Raw genomic sequence first — 25,474 nt, 5'->3', positions numbered from 1 at the left:
AGAGATCTCTCCCATCATCTATTTACACCCAGGACTGTAACAAGGGGGCGCTCTAATAACCATGTATAATATATCAGGGGACAATACAGAGATCTCTCCATCATCTATTATACCCAGGACTGTAACAAGGGGGCGCTCTAATAACTATGTATAGATATAACAGGGGTCAATACAGAGGTCTCTTCCATCATCTATTTATACCCAGGACTGTAACAAGGGGGCGCTCTAATAACTATGTATAGATATATCAGGGGTCAATACAGAGGTCTCTCCCATCATCTATTTATACTTAGTACTGTAACAAGGGGGCGCCCTCTATGTCTAGAGCAGTGGTTCCCAAACTTTTTCAACCATGGAGCCCTTTGTGAAGCAAAGATTTCTCGTGGAGCCCCAAGGTGTGGTCAGGGGGAGGGGTTATGGGCGTGGCTTATGACATTTTTACCTCCATCTTTATAAAAAGGACAGGGCTGCTCAAAAAAAGAAAAACAAAATACAGGGATTACCACTGGAGCGCTGGATGGGCTATTGATACATTATATTTAAAATTAACATCCTGCGGAATTAAATCCCGCACCGCATGTCAAAAACCGCACGGGTTCTGTGGAGAGAGCAATTCCACATCATTTTAAAAAGCTCCACTTTATGGCTACAGCTACTGTGAATTCCACAGCAAATCCGTCCAGTAATAGTGACCCCCTATATTGGCTCCGATAGTAACAGGGGACCCCTTATATTGGCCCTGGTAGTAATAGGTGACCCCTGCAGTGGCCCCAGTAGTAATAGGTCACGCCTATTGAGACCCCAGTAGTAATAGGTGACCACTACTGTGGACCTAGTAGTATTAACCCACTCAGTAGCCACAGTAATATTACCCCCTCAATAATAACCCCTCAGTAATAATAATCCCCCTCAGTAGCCACAGTAATAATAGCCCCCCCAACCCATATACTTCCCTTCTCCTTGCAGTCAGCGCCGCTCCTCCTCTGCTCAGCGTTGATCCTGGGTGCACACTGACTTCAGTGTGAGAGCCAGGAACGTTTCTTCCCCTGTCCTCTTCCGCAGAATCATGGAGGAGAGGACTCAGGGGAGGAGGATCCTGGGTGCACACCGAAGTGATAGTGTACACCCAGGTCAGCGTCGCTGCGTGACTAGCGGCGGGGAACTGCAGCAGCCGAACCGATAACCACTACAGTGGTGAGCAGCTGTCGGCATGTGTGCCCCCTCTGGCACGCGTGCCTCAGGTTCGCCACCACAGAAACCCTCGGTCGGAGCCCCTGACTGATGCTCGTGGAGCACAGGTTTGTGAACCGCTGGTCCAGAGGAAAGAAGGATTCTACACCAACATAGAAGAGGGGTTCCTTAGTGTAAGAGCAGTGAGACTATGGAGCTTCCTGCCTGAGGATGTGGTGATGGTGAACTCAATTAAAAAAAAAAGAGTTTAAGAAGAGCCTGGACATCTTTCTTGAGCGATACAAATGATACGTTATAATCATTAAAAACTTCAAAAGGGTCGGCGATCCGGGGATTGTTCTGATTCAGATGGAATATTTTTCACTAAAATGGGGAAATCGGCTGATCTGGATGGACAGATCTCTGTTTTCACCCTTACATACATTAGTTAGTGGAAGGAACAGGATCCAGACAGCAGCACAGAGTACTTCAGAGGATGAGCCTGCTGAGCTTGTGGACCCAGCGATGGTGCTGTGGTGTGCAAAGTTTTACGGGTATCTAGGAGAGACGCGCGACGGCCGGGGAGCGGTGCTGGAAGTAATGGCAGCGGCCAGCTCTCCATTAGGATCCCACATGCATCTCTCTCCTCTGATCGATCCGTCCTCCATTAGTATTCACATGTACAACATTTTGCAGCGTGCGCTCCGATCTACCAGGCTTTTTTGCATCAATAAATGGCGCATTAAATAATCATAAAAGGGATAAGCGTGCGGTGCGGACTGACCGCCTGGAGTTAACACAGGAGGGGGCAGCCCAGGGGCAGCAGAGGCGAGCGGATCACTAATGCTCAGCATTTAACCGTTAGACCCCAAAGCAGGGCTAATCCCAGCACCGCCGTAGGCTCCGGAGGATTAACTCTTCTACAGCCGGGATCATCTGTGAGGATTAAATAAACTGGACCCTGAAGGACTAGAGAGGAAGGTGGGGGGGGGAGGTAGAACTAGTGACATCATCACAATCACACGGTGATCTCACATATGTTAGTGGGGTCTATTCAGTGCTGGTTGGGCAGGAATTCCGTCCTACTTCTCCGGTAACGGAGCAGGACCCCCGAAGGAAAAAAAAAAGCAAAACAGACCGTTTTTACGGATTGCGATCACATGTGTGAACACAGCTTCAGGCCCAAAGTCCATGGGCAGGTTTGATTTGCACAATCCACGCGGGTGCCCCACCAATCAAACCTACCATATGGATACATGGGCGTCCATAAATAAAATAAAGCATACAGATTTGATTTGCGGACCAGTCCGGAAAAAATAAAGAAATAAAATCGCAGCATGCTCAATTTTAGTGCGGATCCCGCAAAAACGGCTTCCCTTAAAGCTTCCCGGATTCCGCGGGAAAGCAGGATTTGAAGAAAAAAAAAACTCCACTGCGCATGTGCGTTAGTGTTCCGGCCGGGACTTCCACACACATCCACAGGGAAGAAAATAGAAGACCCGGATGGGCAAGGGCAGGGTCGGATTCCGCTGTGGATAGGCTGCGTTAACAAATTGCTTTTTTTTTTCGTGCGGATCGACTATTTTGCGCTGCAGATCTTGGTGTGGATCCGCACAAAAATCAGCACCAATTGGTGGTTATTTTGCTGCAGATCTGCAGCGGATTTCACCCGTTCACTTTTAAGGGTGAGGATTTTAACTTTCTGCTGCAGTATTTGGTGCAAATCTTGCATTGCGTAACATCCGCGCCAATTCTGCTACATGTGGACAATATAAGCTATTGAACTTGCAACATTGTGTCTGACTGGCGGTGGTTATCGGAGGCTACGAGTGGGATGAGTGCTGAAGAGTCGCCACCATCACCACCTGATCACGCATTACCTGCCCTGCACTTGTAGCACCAGGTTGCAGCCGTAGGAATCGATGTGGCACGGCGTATTCGCTCCTCGACTTCCGATCCACAAAGTGCTGTCCCGTCCGTCTCTTCCCGGGAACCCGAAGTCAGCCCAGGACACCTCCTGCCACCGCAACAAGAAGAAGAGGAGGACATGTCTATAAGCTGTAATTAGAGCATCCTCCAGCGCAGGACGTACAAACACCCCTCCCCACAACGCTGCAGGTACTGACTACTGCGGCGAATCAGACGGCGCAGACGTTAAAGTGTTCGCTTCTGGAGAACAGAAAAGCAGAACACTCGCAGCGAGTTCCAGCGCCGCCTCCCGTGACGAATCACTTAGGTCTTTGATTTTCAACCGACGACTGTAAAGGTAGTTGATAGGGATTGCGTAAGTAATGGCGCGGCAGTAACAGTGTGCACAGTCACGTACAGATAGAATGATTCAACGCTTCGTGGGCGCACCGAGGATCATTCAATGCATTCCTATAGCAAGTACTGGGGGGGGGGTTGCTTTCATTAGACCATTTCTACCCCATGGTAGAGGGTTCTGAGCTGTAGAGTCAGGGTCAATATGCACCCCCATAAGCCAACTAATCTGCAGGGTTGGTATATAATGTAACCTATAGCGCCAGGCCCGTATGTGACAACGCCGTCTATCATCAATGGCGCTCATTCGGATTGGAAATGTTTTTCGCTCATTGATTTCCTGTTTCTGTGATTTTCCTTTTTCTTCAATGACTGATAAAGTTCACAGACAGCGATCAAAATGTGAAACGTCAAACCGCGAACTATCCGGACCGCCGTCCTGTCACAGCCGAAGCTCCTCCGCTGCAGACAAGGGAGGGAACCTGTCAGCATCGGCCGGCTCTGCGCAAATGGCAGAAGACTCCATGATGCTCGAGAAATATAGGTCACATAGAAGGTCAGATAAAAACCCACTAACTGCAAGAAAATATCAGTGATACATACAGCCAAAAGAAAAAAAGATCCAGAGCTGCACTCACTATTCTGTTGGTGGAGTCACTGTGTACATACATTACTTATCCTGTATTATACTCCAGAGCTGCACTCACTATTCTGCTGGTGGAGTCACTGTGTTCATACATTACTTATCCTGTACTGATCCTCAGTTACATCCTGTATTATACTCCAGAGCTGCACTCACTATTCTGCTGCTGGTGGAGTCACTGTGTACATACATTACTTATCCTGTACTGATCCTCAGTTACATCCGGCATTATCCTCCGGAGCTGCACTCACTATTCTGCTGGTGGAGTCACTGTGTACATACATTACTTATCCTGTACTGATCCAGAGTTACATCCTGTATTATACTCCAGAGCTGCACTCACTATTCTGCTGGTGGAGACACTGAGTACATACATTACTTATCTTGTACTGCTCCGGAGTTACATCCTATATTATACTCCAGAGCTGCACTCACTATTCTGCTGGTGGAGTCACTGTGTACATACATTTCCAGCAGAATAGTGAGTGCAGCTCTGGGGTATAATACAGGATAAGTAATGTATGTACACAGTGACTCCACCAGCAGAATAGTGAATGCCGCTCCGGAGGATAATGCCGGATGTAACTGAGGATTAGTACAGGATAAGTAATGTATGTACACAGTGACTCCACCAGCAGAATAGTGAGTGCAGCTCTGGGGTATAATACAGGATGTAACTCAGGATCAGTACAGGATAAGTAATGTATGTACACAGTGACTCCACCAGCAGAATAGTGAGTGCTGCTCTGGGGTATAATACAGGATATAACTCAGGATCAGTACAGGATAAGTAATGTATGTGCACAGTGACTCCACCAGCAGAATAGTGAGTGCTGCTCTGGGGTATAATACAGGATAAGTAGAGTCATTGTGTACATACATTACTTATCCTGTACTGATCCCGAGTTGCATTCTGTATTATACTCCAGAGCTGCACTCACTATTCTGCTGCAGGAGATACTCCCTGGAGAGCACTACATCGTGTCCCGGCCCAGCAGAGCTATCATAGTTAATTTTCTCTTCACACAACTTTTTCTGATTTACTGTCCATCTTGCGGTGATTTTTGGGCTCTTGCAGACTCCATCATCCCTTATCTCTGCGACGGCGGATCCGGTATCGGTGACGCGACGGACGCTGCCTCTATCTCTCCCTGATCACGTCCCTTTGCTTACTCCAATTAATAAGCGCGGTGCTGCGATAGACGCTAATAACATAATGGACTCTAAACTACATTAAGGGATCTCTGGCGGCTCAGGTCGGAGATTAGAAATGTTCTGGGTCAGCGCAGAGGAGCAAACACCGCGAATACCGCAGACGTCTCCGAAAACAGCAGGAAGGCGACAGCCACGTTCTACGAAGCAGGACAACAGTGACAGGAACAGGAGGGAAAGCGAGCGCTAGATGACCGCAGTTTAGCGGCGCAGGAGCCGATCGCCCTAGTGATGTCACTCGCTCTGTGTCCTTCCAGGTGGTCACATGACTCAGGATGAGAACATGCACAAATATGAAAACACCATCTCACCTTGGGGCCTGAATGTCATTAAGATCACTGCTTGCTGTCAGTGGATGGAAGCATGCAGAGGCCGAGTGCTTCTACAGTCCTAATACTTCTCTGTATTGTTTGTTACAACTGTATCTAGTGTATTACAAAGCTGCAGATCAGATGAGGGCTCATTCACATCCGCGTCAGAAGCTCCGACCACAGCCGCCAATGCAGATTCCATTAACACAGCAGGATAAATCAATAGGGCTCGTCTGGTGGCATCAGGGTGGCATCACATCTGCATCAGGGGTTCCAGTTTCATGCTCCGTTCGGGGGTGCCAAGCAAAAAAGGGGAATCCCCTGGTCGAGTGGCTCCATCTTATGATGGAACTGAACTGCGCTGAACGGACCGCATTGACTACAATTGAGTCTGTTCGGTTCCGGGTCAGCTGCCCGGCGCTTCACCTACAGTGCTGCCTGCAGAGCTTTCTCTGCCGGTCAGAGGTTCCGTCGCAGATGTGAAACCACCCTGAGACATCGTGGATTCCCCACCGCCATCACTTTCCTTATACCCACGACTGATTGCAAGGCTGACCAATTTCACGGAGTCTACGCTCGTAGTCAAAAGTGAGACCGACACTAATTTGGGTTGGTTGTAACAATGTTTACTGCTTGAGGGTCTTCTTTAGATCTTTTTAGTCAGAGGTTTCTCTGGTCCCATAGAGGTGACCCCCCCCCATCTACAAATGTGCCTACTTTGGACTTTCTTTTCTTTCTGCCAGTGTTCCATAATGTTGCTGTTTCTTTAATCCGTGTGTGCGGGATGACGGAGAGGAGGGGTGATTTCCTGGCAGGGCACGCTGATTGCAGATGGACGCTAGTTCTGTCGCTCCTGCAAAAGGATCAGTGGATAACCCATTCTTCCGCTCTGCCATCCGGTAGTGCTCGGCTTACAGGTATTACCTCCTCCCCTGCGGTGTTGCTCAGCTCTCAGGTAACTGCCTCACCTTACTTGCAGGAGATGCAGAAGACCTCATTATGGATAGCAGACATAACCCTGCTGCAACATTGTTACATCCTGCAACCGCTGAGGGGCCAAACCGCTGCTTTCCTGGGGACACAACCCGAGGCAGCAGCCGATGTATCTAATACTGTGTATCAATACATTGTGTCCTCGCTAGCGCCCCCATCCGGACAGCCCAGTATACTGAAGTAAAAGTATAGGCATTCCATACACTTTTAAACTTTTATTGACAAATATACTCTTTATCAAAAACCCTCAGGCCCCCAGAAGAAGTTGTCGGTTTACTGCAGAACCCGTCCTGCAGTTCCATCTCAGACAGATCTGTAAATGATGGGAGTTGTGGCGATTAGATGGACGGTCTTGTCACCTGAGGCCCTAAAACTGGTTCCCCACTTGGCCTATAAGAGGCTCTCGGAGGCCCCTTGCGTGTAGTGACCTCTTCTTCCGCTTGTAGAGCTTGTTGGCCACTAGACGCCTCTACGACACAGAGAAGAGATTTCACCCCGTTACCAGAGTCTGAGAGGGGCGCATTATTGGGATGTGAGAAGCTGGATGGTCATATCCATGAATTGTAGCCCAACCGGTCGTTCTGACCAGACTGTTAGGAGGTGTTGGGACCAGTGGATGTGTGAGGGCACACAAGGTGATCGGGCTCAGGACGCCCCCTACAGACCACCAGTAGAGAGGAGCATCTGACCAGACTGTAAGGGGGTGTTGGGACCAGTGGATGTGGAAGGGCACACAAGGTGATCGGGCTCAGGACCCCCTACAGACCACCGGTAGAGAGGAGCGTCTGACCAGACTGTTAGGGGGTGTTGGGACCAGTGGATGTGGAAGGGCACACAAGGTGATCGGGCTCAGGACGCCCCCTACAGACCACCAGTAGAGAGGACCGTCTGACCAGACTGTTAGGGGGTGTTGGGACCAGTGGATGTGTGAGGGCACACAAGGTGATCGGGCTCAGGACCCCCTACAGACCACCGGTAGAGAGGAGCGTCTGACCAGACTGTTAGGGGGTGTTGGGACCAGTGGATGTGGAAGGGCACACAAGGTGACCGGGCTCAGGACCCCCTACAGGCCACCAGTAGAGAGGAGCGTCTGACCAGACTGTTAGGGGGTGTTGGGACCAGTGGATGGGGGCACACAAGATGACCGGGCTCAGGACGCCCCCTACAGACCCCCAATAGAGAGGAGCTTCTGATCGTCTGACAAGCACCAGCAGCATCAGAGAAAATAACTTTCCCCCAGTCCTCTGCAGTCCAATCCGTGTCCAGCATTTTCTCTGATGAAGCCCCCATCAGACTGTTTTGGCAGTCTGCAAGAATGACTGTCCGGAGAAGAGAAGGTCAGCGCTGCCATGAGTCCTGTGTCATGCCAACAGTGAAGCATCCTGAGACCATTCATATGTGGGTTGCTTTTATTCCAAGGACGTGGGCTCACTCACAGCCCGAGACCACCGCCATGAATAAAGAATGGGATCTCAACCTCCTCCAGGAGCAATTTGGTGATGAACAATGCTTTTTTCAGCATGATGGAGCACCGTGGCACAGGGCAAAAGTGATTACAAAGTGGCTCAGTGAACAAAACATTGAAATCTGGGCTGAGAACAGGTGTTAAATCCTCAAAAGAGGCTGAACAAAAACAGTGATAAACTCCAAGCACAGATTAGGAGGAATGGGTCGTCATCAGTCAGGATTTGGGCCAGAAGCTAAAATCCAGCATGCCGGTGCCAAGTGCAGAAGTCTTGAAAAGGGTCAACACTGTAAATACTGAGTCTTTACCTGAACTTGATTTGTCAATAAAAAGTTTAAAAACTTCTAAAATGCCATAATATAAATACAGCACCAGAAGCTTAGAACATAGACAATGCCAAAACCAAGCTCAGTGCATAGATACGGCCCCAGAACCAAGCTCAGTGCATAGATACAGCACCAGAACTAAGTGATTGTATTGTAGGGGTGCTGAGGAGCTTGCAGTAAGTGGCATCTCGGATCATCAGTGGGGAAGAAGTAGAGCCAGGAGTAGAATGATTCATGTTGATCCACAAGACGCTGCTGCACGGAGCAAGAAAAATGTAGGGGAAGGGGGAGTAGGTCTACAGCCTAAATGTGCCTGGTGCCCCCTCCCTGCCCCCTTACATATGGTGCCTGGAGTTCTATACGACCTCACAGGTCGCACGTTGCCAAGGCCGGCCGTGCTGTGGGCAACGTGACTTGCTTTTCTAAACTTTTGCCAACTTTCCTTGAAGTTCCTGCAGCGCTCCACCAGAAGTGCAGATAAGAAGTGCGCAGTCCTTCAGTTGTGTCCTTCTGACACGTTATTAAGAAGGCTGAAGAATGACTTTATTTCCTGATTTATTTCGAAGTCTCGACGCCAAAGTCTCAGATGGAGGAAAAACGCTTCCTGCCATTAGGGTTTAACGCAAGCAACGACTTTTATCTTCGGCCGCGAGAATGTTATACACGAGAGAAAGGAAAGAAAAGCACATTAAGTAGTAAGAAGGACGTTCGGTCCATTCATCAAGGTCGTAATCAGCAGCCTGGAACGCGCTAATCTGTCCTGCCGGCTAATTGTTGGACTTTTTAATTTTCCGCTGGAGATAGATAACACAACGTATGCACAAAGCCAAAGTTATCCCAAGAAATGGAGCGCAGAGGGTGGCGGCGGGGCCGGCACTGCGGGGGTTAACAGCCGATGCCGAGTCTGATAGAACGAGATCAGGATGAAGGGAGAAACATTAAAATGCAGAATGGCGCTCATTGAGAGGGATAATGGAATCATTACCTCGACTGGTGCAGCCGCCGAAGATAAACAGAGCAATCGCCACCGCCAGCACGTCGCAAATGGCCCAATTAATCAAGGATGTATCGGACATGGCTGACTGCGCCTCACCTCCCACCGGTAGGAACATCACCGAAACAAGACGCCGGCGCCGCTGTAGGCGACGATGGACATTTGGCTCATGTTTAACAAGCCCCAAGTCACCTGCTCCTTGCAGAAAACTGCCGGGCGCCACGAGCAACTCATTACCAGCTGGTACTCGGAGGGCGAACGGACGTCCAGAATCGGCGCAGGTAACCTGTCCGATATTAATCAATTTAATTGATGCAAGATGGAGACGGGATTGTGCAGAGGGTTGCGCCAAATCCATGAAGGCGCGCAATAAATTTGGCGCAACTAACAGACATGCTGCCGCCACCTCCTGCTGTGCTGCACTACGCCAATGTTATCAAGTGCAAATGGTGCTAGGCCGTAATAAATTTGGCGTGACTGTTGCAGGTTATTTAGTCACACCCCATGGAGGCATCGCTTTTCAGATCCGCCATATTTGTTATGAAGTAGGATAAAAGTGGCGCACATCATACATTCATATGGCGATCACGTTCACCATTGTACTGACATTTCATTTCCGCTGATTATTACGTTCCTCGTGATTTAAAGGGGTTGTTCAGGGTTAGAAAAACATGGCTGCCTTCTTCTAAACACAGAGCCACCTTTGTCCGTGGGTTGTGTTGGTATTGCAGCTCAGCTCCCAATTACTTCAGTGGAGCTGAGCTGCAATACCACATACAACCTTATGGACAAGGGTGGCGCTGTGTTTGGAAGGAAGCAGTCATGTTCTTTTAACCCTGGTCAGCCCCTTTAATTTTTACATTCAGTCAATTTTTTTACTCTTGTCCTTGAATTAGATTTTGCCTTTCTTATGTTTAGAGATCGTCTCACAGACCTCAACCGGGATACCGATGATAATCACCCAGTTATTATATACTATGCAGCATGGATCCATATCATTTATAGCCACTACATCCTCCCATAATCCCCTGCTCTCTGTTATAGCTATCACCATTCTAAGCTTCCGATTCATGAATAGAATGCTAGAACTGCAGTGAAGACTGACACACCAGCAGGACACAGGTAATAATGGAGCAGAGGTGTATAGAAAAGCTTCATTGCATGAAGGGAAAAGTAAGATGTGCCATCATTTATAACGAGCATCACACACCATCCGGCGCTGTGGACAGACATTATGGGATGTATGTACTATGTAATGGGACTTACCTGCAGCATTTCAGGCTGGTCCTTAAATAGAAGGGCCAAGTACTTGTAATCCGCATAAGCCCAGGACTCCGATCTATCATACTGGCTGAAGGGCCCGGATGCATCCTGCAAATTCCCACTGACCCAGTCTTGGAATTGTCGTAGACTCCCATTAATGTAGTCACAGGAGGTCTCAAACTGCGGCTCTAGGAGAAGCGAAGTATCCAACAGTCACCAGATACGGTAGATACACGGCTCAGCAGACAGTATCACACATGATCAGATTAGATGCAGTAGGTCATCAGGCGGTATCACACATGATAGGATTAGATACAGCAGCTCAGCAGATAGTATCACACATGGTGGAATTAGATACTGCAGCTAAGCAAGCAGTATCACACATGATCAGATTAGATGCAGTAGGTCAGCAAGCAGTATCACACATGGTAGGATTAGATACAGCAGCTCAGCAAGCAGTATCACACATGGCAGGATTAGATACAGCAGCTCAGCAAGCAGTATCACACATGGTAGGATTAGATACAGCAGCTCAGCAGGCAGTATCACACATGGTAGGATTTGATACAGCAGCTCAGCAAGCAGTATCACACATGGTAGGATTAGATACAGCAGCTCAGCAGGCAGTATCACACATGGTAGGATTAGATACAGCAGCTCAGCAGGCAGTATCACACATGGTAGGATTAGATACAGCAGCTCAGCAGGCAGTATCACACATGGTAGGATTAAATACAGCAGCTCAGCAGGCAGTATCACACATGGTAGGATTAGATACAGCAGCTCAGCAGGCAGTATCACACATGGTAGGATTAGATACAGCAGCTCAGCAGGCAGTATCACACATGGTAGGATTAGATACAGAAGCTCAACAGGCAGTATCACACATGGTAGGGTTAGATACAGCAGCTCAGCAGGCAGTATCACACATGGTAGGATTAGATACAGCAGCTCAGCAGACTGTAATCACACATGGTAGGGTTAGATACAGCAGCTCAGCAGGCAGTATCACACATGGTAGGGTTAGATACAGCAGCTCAGCAGACTAACACACATGGTAGGATTAGATACATAATTATAGTTTAGCTCCACAGGACACAGCTATGGTCAGTGACTCTGATTCAACTGCATTGTCTGTTGGAGTCTGAAAACCATCTCTTGGGTCAAAGTTTCTGCTTTACCCTTCCATCATGCTTTACACTGCAGCTCTACTTCTCTGAATTGGCTGCTCTCTATATATAGAAGTTTGGTGCATAGAAAACATTACAGGAGGGACAGAAGACTATAAATCACAAGAAATTAAACCCCAGGGAGAAAGAAGACAACCAGGAAACTGTCACACAATGAGGGTGAGGAGCCTCAAATACAAGAGGAGGAGCATCAATAACAGGAGGAGGGGCCATTATAACAAGTACAGAAGCCTAAATAAAAGCAGGAGACTCAACAGGGGGAGGAGCCTCAATTAGTGAAGGAGGGGCCACAATAAGAGAAGCCTGGATTACAGGAGAAGAAGCCTCAGGGGGAGGAGCCTCAATTGGAGAAGGAGGGGCCACAATAACAAGAAGAGAAGCCTAGATTACATGAGAAGAAGCCTCAGGGGGAGGAGCATTAATAGGGAGGAGCCTCAATAATAGGAAAGAGAAGACACTACAATTAGGGAAGGAGCACCAATAGTAGGGAGAAGACTTAAAGAAGGGACCTCAATAACAAGAGGAGAAGCTTTAATAACAAGGGAGAAGGGATCTCAATAACAAGAGGACGGGCTTTAATAACAGGGAGGAGCCTCAACAAGGGAGGAGGGATCTCAATAACAAGAAGACGGGCTTTAATAACAGGGAGGAGCCTCAACAAGGGAGGAGGGATCTCAATAACAAGAGGACGGGCTTTAATAACAGGGAGGAGCCTCAACAAGGGAGGAGGGATCTCAATAACAAGAGGATGGGCTTTAATAACAGGGAGGAGCCTCAACAAGGGAGGAGAAATCTCAACAACAAGAAGACGGGCTTTAATAACAGGGAGGAGCCTCAACAAGGGAGGAGGGATCTCAACAACAAGAGAACGGGCTTTAACAACAAGGATGAGCCTGGACTTTTCCAAATTATTTTCTCCTTTTGGTCTCCCAGACGGGGGCGTTTTACCCACTCCTCAGAGTTGTCGGGTCGCAGAGCTCCGTGTCCTCCTGTTTATAAAGACACAGGGCTGTAGACGAAGAACTGAGCCTTAACCGGCGCTGATCCCAGGAGCTGACGCTCTCATTACAGGAGCTTCAGCGCTCACTGAGACAATAGTCATAAGGGGCTGCATACAAATGCAGAAGAGCCGCAGGTTGGGGGCCAATACTTTAGAGGGCATCAGAGGGCCACATGGAGTCATCAGCAGACTGGTCACTCCAATTAAGCGGCTGTTCATTATTGGGTTAATCATCCTTACAAACGCTCAGAGCCGCATCAAGCACTAATCACTGTGTGTAAAGCAAAAACTGTCCGGTCCCCATGATTACCCCTCCGCTGCGGCACTACAACTCCCAGTCGGTGTGCGGCGAGTTGTAGTTTTGCGACATCTGGAGCGCCACAGTTTACAGTTGATTAACGGCGGATCTCCTGTGACTCGGCGCTATTAATGTCCTCCTTGTCCGGAATAACTAATCGCCTCCGACACGGTGTTCCTGCATATTAGGATGCAGCCGGTTCTGGCGGCGGCGCTGAATCTCTTCGCGATCCGACGTCGTTACAAAGTGTTCTGTTAGTCAGGAACAACTTAAACCTTCTAATCTGTCGGCGACTTCCGAACAAAACCTGTCATTAGCGGCACAGCGCCCCCGCCCGCAGTTACCGTACTGTAATATTAATGGCTCGCCTTCATCGCACCCGCAGCTCATGCCGCACTTCAGTAGCCTAATGATTAGCTATTCTGGTCAATGAGCCCATTACTGGCGTCACAGGAGATCCGGCCGCTCGGCATCTAGAAGGGATATTTATAGGCGGTTCAGTCTATGGGACATCGGGAAAGGCCATGGAGTCCAGAGTGATGCTGGGTAAAGAGCGCACTTTATAGATGGAGACCGCTGACCAGCAGCCGCTGGCGGCATCACGTGGGGTCAGAAACGCAACGTCCTGGACACCTCCGCATAATCACTTAACGTATTGATGGGCTGTGAAGAAAACTGACGCAGGGCGTCCACCAGGTCCATCTTAGATGTTTGGGGGCCAAAGAGTGACAGACCCATGGGGGTCTCCTGTCTGACCCACCCAAGCCCAGTGGGACCCCATACCTGCCCAGCTCTCCACAAATTGCCTGCGTGCAGCGGGGCGACTACATATAAGAACACAAAAAAATAAAGCGGACCGTTCTGTCCAGAACCTGGAGGGGGGTTATATCACCTACTGACGTCCTTTCTCCCAGTTTGGCCGACAATCCCCGTTCATTCTTGCAACATGGCCACGGAGCTCCTGTCCCTACTTGAAGCCCATTGTGTGTAGGTAGTCAGACACGGCCAATCCCACCAGCCTGTAATGTCTTAGACTACCGATGCATCACCAGTGGTCAGCATGGCCAGCCTTCGCTACGTGCACTGGGCGCCAGCTAGCAGGGGAGGCAGCAGGTGGATGTAGGCTGGGGGGCGATCACTCCCCTTAGGTTCTACTGGCCAGGTGATCTTATGCGGTGCGGCAGCGTCTTGTATGATCCTTCTCTTGGCTCTACCTCCTCGTCTCTGATGTTCCAAGCCCATGTCTGTCAGCCCATCAGCACCCCCGTAACACAATTGTTGAGTTCTGTTACTGTATTTATGTTGTGAGCTTGGTTTTGGTGCTGTAGCCATTTACTGAGCTTAGTTCTGGTGCTGTATTTATGTTATGAGCTTCATTCTGTTATTGTATCTCTGGGCTAAACATGGCTCTGGGTCTGTATTTATGTTAAGAGATTAGTTTTGATGCTGTACTTAGGTTATGAGCTTGCTTCTGGTACTGTATCTATGTACTGAGCTTGCTTCTGGAGCTGTATTTATGTATTGAGCTTGGATCTGGTACTGTATTTATTGTATGATCTTGGTTCTGGTACTGTATTTATTCACTGTTCTGGTGTGTTCTACGTTTTGCACAAGAAGAATACAAGCAAACTGCAAATCAATGCAATAGATGTTGTTTTTTCTTATGACGGGGGTTGAGGGGGACAACCATAAATTCTACACCGAGTACCATCTAACCTATGGCTGGCACTGGTGGTCAATGTGCACCGGGTGGTCTAAGCATAGCTGTGGCCATGTTGGAAGAGTGAAGAGGGGCTTCAGGAACAGGCGAATCAGTGGCCAAACTGGGTGGAAGGAGGGCAGCAGGTAATATATCTCCCGCCTCCAGTCCCTGGAGAATGTCCACAAAGCCGAAATAGATCATTTGATAGAACTAAAGAGATCCGTACAACAAACGGCAGATCGCCAATATGGGAGAAGTCAACCGAGCCACCTAAAACTTATGCAGGGCCTTGCAAGTGCCCGTAGGAAGTGTGGGGTAAGTGCCCTGACTAGAGCGGCCCACTCCCCGAGCCTGGAAGCCCCTCTGGATCCCTGACCTTAGGAGTTGTCGTAGTGACTGAGGGGCATCAGGTGCGATATAATGTCAGACACCACAGTAGATAATAACGCGGATGACTGGAGACCAACGAGGATTCAGTGTACCAAACCCGGAACCGCAATACTTAGGAGCTGTTCAGTTATTGCGGTTTGATAACAATGTACATTTCTCACAGCACGTTTGGGTAACTGACTTATTACAATCAGGGCTATTCATACGCCGCTCCACGCGTTTCTCCTACTAAGGGTCCGTTTACGCCAATAGCGTCCGTTTGCTCATACAGCCTGTTTATACAGCAGATACATCGTTGGCTCGCTCAAACGAGAACTTGTTCAGTCTTTGATATTCGCTGTATAAGTAAACTATCGTTATTTAACCCCTTGGGAGTCGAGCACCGTAAATTTATGGCACTTGGTCCTGGGATTAAAGCCTCTGCTGCTGCAATCAAGCAGAAGCAGGTCGGGTTCTCAGCTGCAAGTCACAACCGAGGACCTGGAGGAGCATTTAACAGCTTCTGCCTCCTCCTTTCCCGGGTACATAGGGCTCAATGAGTGCCATGTACTAAAAAGTGGAAGTATGACTTCCACTATCTGTCCCCCCTGTTACAGCAGACCCTGATCAGCTCTGCCAGTAACTAGTGTCACTATGGGGGTTGTTTTCCCTGTAACTGGGCTCCTATGGATTCCCCAGCTACAGTGGGAAAGCGTCAAATAAATAAAAAAATAGACACACAATGTGAATGACCCCCAGAGGTCCTATATGATGGTATTGGGGCATAGATAGTAAAAAATGACCCAAAGCCGACGTCAACCAAAACCATCACTGTATGCTCCCTGTAATCCAAAACCATACATATTATGTATCAAAACGTCCGAACCAAAATGAGGAACCCGTTCACATACTTTATTTTAGCGGACATATGCTAAGTAAAAAAAAAAAGGCTATAAATGTTAAAAAAAAAAATATATTAGCTTTTTACCCCCAATGAAATCAAGAAGCTTTAACCCCTTCCCGCTCCAGGACGTACCGGTACAGCCTGGGGATAGCGAGAGATCACATAAGATCCCGCGCTATCCCGCAGCGGGAGCCGGCTGTCAGTCACATCGGAGCTGCGCCCCCCGCTATTAACCCCTTCCCTGCCGCGATCTAAGTAGATCGCGGCAGGGAAAGGGTTCACAGAGGGATTGCGCTCCCCCTGTGTCTCCGGCCGGCTATCGCGATGTCATCGCGAGAGCCCGGCCTGTCACCATGGCAACAGGACGCCAGACACTGGCGTCCTGTATTGCCTGTGCCTATAATGGCTGTATAAGCGATAAGGCATGGCAGGGCAGTAGCTCTGCCATGCCTTATGACAGCGATCATAGGCACAGTGCTGCAAGTCCCTCAGAGGGACTCAAATAGTGTAAAAAAAAGAAAAGAAAAACGTTAAAAAAAATCCCCTTTTTTATGCTTTTTCTAATATTAGCATAAAAAAAGGTAAAAAAAAATTAAAACCCCACATATTGGGTATTGACACATCCGTAACGACGTGTACAAAAAGTTGAACATGCTTTTTATTTTGTATGACAAAAAGCATTAAAAAAAACGCTAAAAAACAGAGGCAAAATGCTAATTTTTAGCATTTTGCCTCCCAAAAAATGCAATAAAAGTGATCAAAAAAGCCGTACATTCCCCAAAATGGTACCAGTAAAAACTACAGCTTGTCTCGCAAAAAATAAGCCCTTATAGAGCTCCGTACATAGAAAAATAAAAAAGTTACAGGACTTTGAATGCAGCTATAGAGAAAAAAAATTTTTCCAAAAAAAGGGGGTTTTATTGCAAAAAAGTGTAAAAACCTAAAAAAAAAATAACAATTTTGGTATCGTTGTAACCGTATTGACCCGCAGAAAAAATTAAGTGTGTCATGTATGCTACATGATTAACGCTGTTAAAAAAAGAAAAAAAAATCTATGGCAGAATTGATGCGTTTTCTCTCCCTGTTATAAAAAAAATAATAAAAGTTTTATGATATAGTCTATGTACCCAAAAGTAGCACCGATAAAAACTACAGATCGCCACACAAAAAACAAGCCCTTATACGGCCGCGTCCACGGAAAAATAAAAAAGTTATGGCTTTTGAAAAATGGAGATGGAAAAATACCAAAAAAAAACCGCTTGGTCCTCAACGCCAAAATAGGCCATGAGATTAAGGGGTTTAAAAAAAAAAAAAAAAAGCTCTATATGTCACAGGAGAAAATAAAAAACACAGTAAAAATAATTTGGGGAGCTGAAGGAAATCAAAATTGGGTAGTAAAACCACCACATTGATAAAGTCTAGTCTTTTAGGTACAAAACAGCCTGGTCCTAAGGGGTTAAACCAAACAATTAGTGAATAAGCCAACGATGATTATTATACCTGCACCATATTTTCACCTATTAAACCCCCTATACTATTCACACGGGCATTTACATAGTTACTTCTGCATCGCGTGCCGAGCTTACCTGTAAAATCAACGGGCGTGCTGGACCATCCATGGCGGGCATGCCGGACTGTGTCGGTTGGTATGTGTACCTCCTTAAACACCGCCCCATTCTGTGCTAGTGATGGGCGCATGCACACTTGGACTCCGTGAATCGGCCCACAACAGGAACAGATGAAAGTTGCATGTGACGATCATGTTCCTCACGGCACTTTTGCGTGATGTAGACCGTAGCGATGACGACGCGAGAACGTCCTATGTCACTAGCACAGAATGGGGCGGTGCTTGGAGAGGTACACAGCCCTCCCGAGATGGTCCGGCCAGCCCACTATGGACAGTCCAGCTACCCACCGGACCTCAACCCATGATTTGCATGCAGCACGAAAAACTAAAACCATTGATTTTACAGGTACGCTCGGCACGGGATGCGGGAGCAACTATGTGAATGGTATATGGTAGCGGTGTCATACTCATTTTCATCGAGGGCCACATCGGACTTATGGTTGTGTTCAAAGGGCCAATTGTTAGCCTGTATAGTAATAGTGACTCCCATAATGGCCCCAGTAGTAAAAATGCCCCTCCACAGTAGTGGTGACCCCATAGTGGCTCCAGTAGTAATAATGACCCCCACAGTAACAGGTGACCCCCATAGTGGCCACGGTAGTAATAATGCCCCCTATAGTAATAGTGAACCTTCACAGTAACCCCAGTAATAGTGACCCCCATGGTGGCCCCAGTAGTAATAGTGACCCCCCATAGTGGCCACAGTAGTAATAGCGCCCCTCATAGTGGCTCCAGTAGTAATAGTTACCCCCCACAGTAAAGCCAGTAATAGTGATCCCCATAGTGGCCCTAGTAGTAATAGGGTCCCCCTATTGTGATAGTGACCTCCACAGTGGCTGCAGTAGTAATAGTGCCCCTACCCCCCCATAGTGGCCTCAGTGTTTTAAAGACCCCCTTATTGGCCTCGGGCCGGGCAGCATCCCAACAGGCATTTTACTCACCCAGCCTGCAGCTCCAGTCTGGTGGTGGCAGCTGTTGCCGAGTCTGTGACCGCTGACCTCTCCCCTGGTGTCTGTGCTGCATACAGGACAGCGCACGCAGGCACCTTGGGGGCAGGAAGGTGGGGGGGATAGAAGTCAACAGTCACTGACTGCACTGCGGCCATTGGACTGGGGCTGCAAGGTGAGTGTAATGCCTGTTAGGTTGCTGCACAGCTGGCGGGCCCCATAACAGGAGGTGGTGGGCCGTGTGTTGGAGGTATGTGGTACAGGGGGTTACTAGGTGAAACTATGGTGACAGGTGCCCTTTAAATCTGCACATAACATTAGCAACTCCAGTCACATCCAGAGCTGCACTCAAAATCCTCTGTTTCCAGGTAGTTCCTCCATAGGTCTTCATATTTCCCTGCTGCTGAATTAGTAGCGCTTTCATGGATAACATTTTCTGCTGCGTTGCACTCTGGGAGATGTAGTTGTTACACTAAATGCAATAAGCTAGCCCAAAGAAGAACATCTGTCAGTCTGAGCCAGGCATGTCTGTTGGGACAGTGATGGCCGACTGTAAGTAGCAGCCAGCAGCACTATGAATGCAGCTCTGGATGTGGGCAGATACCGCTGCTGGTCCGTTACCTGCGTTCACGTTTCTCGTTCCGATTCTGAATCTCAGCGTCCGTTCCTGTAGAGCATCACTCAGGTGGGCGAGGGTCCAGCGAGATGCCGGCCAGTCGTCAGTCATACCCAGGAAAACCGCTGGACGGGTGGCACCGAGGATCCGGTCTCTGGCCTCCTGCGGCGTGAACGGCTTTGTAATGGCAGCTGCAGAACAATATCAGCGTCAGTAGACGAAGCACATCAAGAGCCGAGCGTCAATATGATCGCAGTCACCTCCGTCAGCAGCCGCTTCCTCCGAAGCCTTATTCACACCGGCAGAGGCAGTTTTAGTCTGTGAAAAATGCACCGTTTTCACTGCGTTTTTGAAGACCGCGCTGCACCCGCTTTTCACGTCAAGAACAAAAAAAACAGACGGCCCAAGTGGTGAGAACTCACGAAAAACAGTGCGCAACCCCCCCCCCCCCCCTGCAGTGAATACAAATGCTAATGTGTGTCCACTGGCTAATGCCCACAGACGGATTTCTGCCGCGTTCCCCAAGGCGGCATAACGCAGCTATTAGGTCTATTGAACCCAATAGCTTTTCTGCCCGTCACTGCTCACACGCATGATTCTGCAGTGGATTTCTGCTGCGGGAAAAAAAAAATTGCGGAATGTTCTATCCCACCGCGTTTTTCCGTGATCACCAGCGGGGGCTTTTTTTTACCACCGCAGTACTCTCGCTGCGTAAATCCGTGGGTGTATCCCATCCGTCCGTGGGCATGAGCCCTTAGGGTGCCTTCTAGAGATGAGCGAGCACGCTCGGATAAGTCAGTTACTTGAGTGAGCATCACTCTTCTTGAGTAACTGCATTCTTGTCCGAGCGTGCTCGAGGGGGTGACGGGGGATAGCGGAATAGCGCAATTGAGTAAAAAAGCAGAATTATGGAATCAGTGATTTTCAATGGTTTCCTTCCCAGTAGCGATGTTTTCACTGATGGGAGGTTGTGAGGCACGAAAAAAAAAAATCACAGCACGCTCTGACTTTTGGCGATGTGCAATTTTTTTTTTCTCTCTCATGTTTTCCTATGGAGCCTCCTTTTTATGGCATCGCAATGCACAAAGTTGTGATTTTCGTGCGAGGTGATGCATTTTTAACATTAGAAAGTCCAATTGACTTTCGTGATAAAAAAAATCCTGACTTTATCGCGGACAGCAGCGAGGAGATATCATTCTCAAGAAAAAGCAGAGCTGACGCTCAAAAACAGCGCAAACAAAGACGCAATTTAGCCACGATTTTCTTGCAGCAAAAAAGAAAATCGCAATCACTTGTGTGAAACTAGCCTCAGTGCGCGGTGTCGGTCTGTGAATACGGACCAAAATAGGACATAGTAGCACCGTGTGTAAGGCCAAAAAGCCCCACATCCCTCCAGTTCAGCCTGCTACCCCCCAATGTTGATACAGAGGAGGTAGAGGCCAATTTTCTCCATTTAAAGGGAAAAAAACTCCTTTCTGACTGCGCTCTTTTTAACATTTTTACGTGCCACATCAGTCCACATAAAGAAAAGCACGTCTGAATACTGAAGTTAGCGCCATTCACACAGTATCTGTCCGTGTTCGGCCATCTTTACGGACCCATTGAATGACATTGATGTATTCAGACGGGCACTCGGGCGCGGTAAAAACGATGCATTTTTCAAATACCTAAATTGCATATGTCGGTGTGAATGAGCCCTAAAGGGTCCGCGTGCTTTCAGTATTCAGTCTGCGAAAACTACGGACTACATATGGACAGACAATCCGCCCGTGTGAACGAGCCCCTAGGCCGCTCTGACACAGCTCGCTCTTTAGGGTGATTAGTGTCGCGTTTCAAACAGCGTGCTAATAGCGGTACATCGCTCCCATCAATTTCAGTGGGGCCTCGCAGACCAGGACGCGGGCGCCGTCCACTCTATTTTAATGCGTTTTAGCACTTGTTTACACTCCTCACAATGATGGGGTGCGTTAAAGAACGCTGTAAACGGGGATCACAATGGTCTCTGCTTCACAAGGTTTTAAAAAGGCACATTCACACCGACTACGCAATTTTGGTGCACGAAAATCGCACTGTTTTCACTACATATGTGGATATTTAATGCGTTTTTGGCGCTTAGTGCAATATTCATTAAAGAGAATAACAAAGCGTCTCCGATGCACATGACGGCACCCCGGATGCCAGCCGCCATGACACCCCCATTGCGGCTCTAACCTGTTAAGACCATGTGGGTTTTTTTTGCCGCAATGGCTGCGCAGTTAGACCGCCCGGTGTGACCGCACCCTCATCTACAGGTGCTGCTAGTCGCTGAATAAACTCACTCTTGGTCATCGCCTCCTCCCCGCTCCCGGCGCTTCCATTATGGCGGCGGCCTGCGGATTCGTGTCTGTCGCTGTCATTGTGATTTTCTCCTCAGAATTATAAACGGTCGTTTTTACTGCAAAGTCCCAGCAGGAAAATCACCGAACAAAAGAAACTTTAACTGAAAATACAGGCGCCGCGAGTTTATGGTCCCCTCGGAGGTAGCGGATAATGATGGAGATACGGATACCACTGGGGCTGATTTACAGAAGGAGATGCTTAAACGTTAACGGATTTTGGATTGGCGCTCGTCACAATAAATAAGTGATAAATCCTTTATCGCCTTCTAGCAGCCGTAACCAGGAGGACGGCGATCGATGGAACACGGGGAAGCGTCCCGCTAAAACATCCGCTGATTAACTAAAGACTGAGCTGAGACAGCTCCATAAAACGCTCTTCTCTGACAACGGGCTCCTGGGCGTCATTACGGCGAACGAGATGGAGACTCCGCGACAACATCATAAACCTTCCCATCCCCCACCCATCTATATAGCTCTGAGGAGCAGGCGTAATAAAGCCGATATCTGACATTAACATATGCTAATGACTGCCAAGATGAGAGGAAGGCGGCGAATATGGTCCGCTCCGCAGCAGGCTGCCATGTCAGGGAGAGAACATCACGGCAGACGGCGAATGACTGACAGCGAGACGCCGTAATGAGAAGAGACGCACAAAGCCAGAAATGTGAAGGATGTCTGCAGGGCGCCGGTGGGAACGCCCATCCCCACCCTATTATACTCCATGCTACCGGACGCATCAGGAATCACAGAAGGGGATGAAATTGGCTGTTATTCCCATTTCTCAGCCCGGTGTTGGCCGCCTTCGGCCTCCATGACTGCAGTCCCTCCCCGGAGGGATTTGCCTCCGTTCCTCGAGGAGCCTCAGATAGTGATGGGGGGATGATGGGCATGTTGGGCGCACGGATACGGCTTTCTAGATCGTCCTGAAGACGCTCTATGGGATTGGGATCCGGACTTTTGGCAGCAATGAAGTTTGCAGACGTTCTGCTCCTCACAAGCCTGAACCTTGCGTGCCGTATGACATGGTGCTCGGTCATGTTGTAGACACACAGAGCTGTACCCAAGTATTGCCACAGGGTATAGGATGCCACATTGTCCGGATGTCTCTGTACCCGTTGGTGGTGAGGGTGGTCTTCACTATAACTAATGGTCCTCGTCCTTCCCAGCAGAAGCCCCCCAACACCATAACAGAACCTCCTCCAAACCTCACTGCTGGGACGATGCAGTCGTGTAGTAACAGCCCTCCAGGTAACCGCCACACCCAAGTGCCACCGTCCGATCGGAAGATGGTGTACCGTGATTCAGCTTCCACTCACTCACAGTCCGACACTCCGAGCCCCATCGCAGGCGCTGCTGTGCAGTCACTGCTGTGATGTTGTGTGTCACCGCTCGTCCATGGTAACCCTTCACATGCCGTTCCCTACGGAGGGTTCTGGTACTAATGGATGTCCCAATGACCCGTGAGACCCCCTGAGCGACGGCAGACGATGTGTGTAATGCCTTCACAGCTCCTATAAGGCTTCATTGTCCACGTTGTGTCAGTTTACGAGGTCTCCCTGAACGTGGCGGCACCGCACACACCGTCTGGTGTCCATCCCCCAATAACATGGCCAACAGCGGACTCTGGAAGGTCCAGAAGCTATGAAGTCCCTTACTGATGGTAACATCCCACCGCCAGACCCCGTTGTCAGCTCTACACCTGGTGACATCCCCCCACCAGACCACGTTGTCAGCTCTACACCTGGTGACATCCCCCCACCAGACCCCGCTGTCAGCTCTACACCTGGTGACATCCCCCCACCAGACCCCGCTGTCAGCTCTACACCTGGTGACATTCCCCCGCCAGACCCCGCTGTCAGCTCTACACCTGGTGACATCCCCCCGCCAGACCCCGCTGTCAGCTCTACACCTGGTGACATCCCCCCGCCAGACCCCGCTGTCAGCTCTACACCTGGTGACATCCCCCCGCCAGACCCCGCTGTCAGCTCTACACCTGGTGACATCCCCCCGCCAGACCCCGGTCAGCTCTACACCTGGTGACATCTGATGGTTTCTTGGATATGATGTGTGATCCTCTCCTTTATACCTAATGCTCACACATCACCTGACCACACAGGATTGGTGGGGGCCAATACCTCCATCAGCATAGTGTATATATAGAGCTGAGCAGTCCCATCTTGTATTCTACCCCAGAGCTGCAAAGTAGGAAAACAGAACCTCTAAGCTCTGATGTGAAAGTCCTAAATAATGTACTCTCATTGTCAGCACCGATCCCTCCTCTAGAAGTTGGTGGAAGTGAATGAAACTTTCTCTGTGTGATTGTAATGTTCATTTAACCCCTTTGTGACTGCCGATATGCCTTTTGATGGCCTCACTAGCTGGGCTTTATTCCACACAGCCATCAATTGACGGCCTCACTGAAATAAAGCCACGGGGCTGGGGGGGGGGGGTTATAGCTGCAGGCTCTCAACTACTGGAGGTAGGGGGGAGTCTGGAGCACACATTGAGGGCTGCGGTTCGCAGTCCCCAGTCAACCGATCGCCGATATCGGCGACTGAGTGATAGTACATGGCGGAGCACGAAGGGTGGGCGTTTCAGGTTCCCTCAGAGATCGGATCACTTTTAGGGGGCTGGAGCAGCTTACTTGAACCTGCTGCAGTCCCCCACCGCCATCTTCGTTCCTGGCATCCCGTCTTCATGGGCTGTCAGAATAGTGTGCGCAAACGCAATTGCAGGGAGAAGCCTGGGAAATTTGAAATTTCTCTGCTCTCTGCTACCGAAGTGGAGAGCAGAGAGCAAACACCAGGGGGCAGCGGTCTGCAGTCCTCAGGTAGGAGGTCAGTATGATCAGTGATAATAGCGACCTCGCGCACAGAAGAAAAAAAAAGTTTAAAAAGTGTAAAGTTCCATCTCCCTCACCGAAAAGAACGGTGATGGGAGATGCAACGTTCCCTGATATTCTCCCCCTGACCTCCCCTAACCCCACCCTGAATTCCCCAAACAAAATGGCGGGTGCAGGTGCGCTAAACCTATTGCAAAGCTACCAAATTCAGCTTTATACATAGAAACTACCAGGGACCATTGTCATAATCCCATCACAGCCATACATGGGATTTAACTTTTTAAATTACAAAATTGTTAAAAAAAAAATGAAAATTATAATTTTTTTCTTCTGCTTCACTTAAATTCATTAAAATCAAAATACGCAGTACACCCCTAGATAAATGTGTTAAAGTTTATCGTTTTGGAAGTTCAAGGTCTCTACAGCTGTGCTATGGGGCCTAAAATACAGTCCAGCAAAATGTCTGTTTTGAAAGCCACTGGCTGCTCCTTTCATTTTGGGCCCCATTGTGCATCCAGACATAAGATTAGGGCCACAACGGGTCTCTGAACACGGGACAAACAGGGGGATCCATTTTAGGGTGTAAATCCTCATTTTCGTTAAAGAAAATATACCTGTCTTTAAAATGACATATTTGCAAATATATGAAATTTTATTTTTTCTCCTCTGAATTTCATTGACCCCTGGAAAAAACTGCGGGATCAAAATACTCCTGAGCCCCCCCCCCCCCCCCCCCTCAGTGAATGCATCAAGGGGTATATTTTTTAAAATGCGGTCATTTGTGGGGATATTTAATGCGGTCATTTGTGGGGATATCTATCATTCTGACACCTATGAACCTTTGCAATCTTGGCTTGGTGTAAGAAAACAAAGTGTTGCACAAAATTTCAACAATTAATGTTAAATTTGTACGTCTCCTAAATTGCTAAAAGAAAAGGTAAAGTTTTTCAAATTTGCTTCCA

The 25,474-nt window shown here is 48.7% G+C and overlaps 1 protein-coding gene across 1 annotated transcript in view; it reads right to left on the bottom strand.

The window, feature by feature from the left end:
• Nucleotides 1-25,474, bottom strand: part of HSPBAP1 (HSPB1 associated protein 1) — a 51,552-nt gene that overhangs the window by 15,574 nt on the left and 10,504 nt on the right. Inside the window, exons 2-4 of the mRNA XM_066575329.1 lie at nucleotides 19,298-19,483; nucleotides 10,643-10,827; nucleotides 3,051-3,187 (exon numbers count right to left, since the gene is read on the bottom strand). Of these exons, the coding sequence (XP_066431426.1) occupies nucleotides 3,051-3,187; nucleotides 10,643-10,827; nucleotides 19,298-19,483 (508 nt within the window). The remainder of the gene's footprint in view (nucleotides 1-3,050; nucleotides 3,188-10,642; nucleotides 10,828-19,297; nucleotides 19,484-25,474) is intronic.

This window comes from Eleutherodactylus coqui, chromosome 8, assembly GCF_035609145.1.
Source record: "Eleutherodactylus coqui strain aEleCoq1 chromosome 8, aEleCoq1.hap1, whole genome shotgun sequence".
In the NCBI taxonomy this organism is placed as follows: domain Eukaryota; kingdom Metazoa; phylum Chordata; class Amphibia; order Anura; family Eleutherodactylidae; genus Eleutherodactylus; species Eleutherodactylus coqui.
The sequence above is the reverse complement of the archived record's forward strand: the minus strand, read 5'-3'. Positions and strand labels throughout refer to the sequence as shown.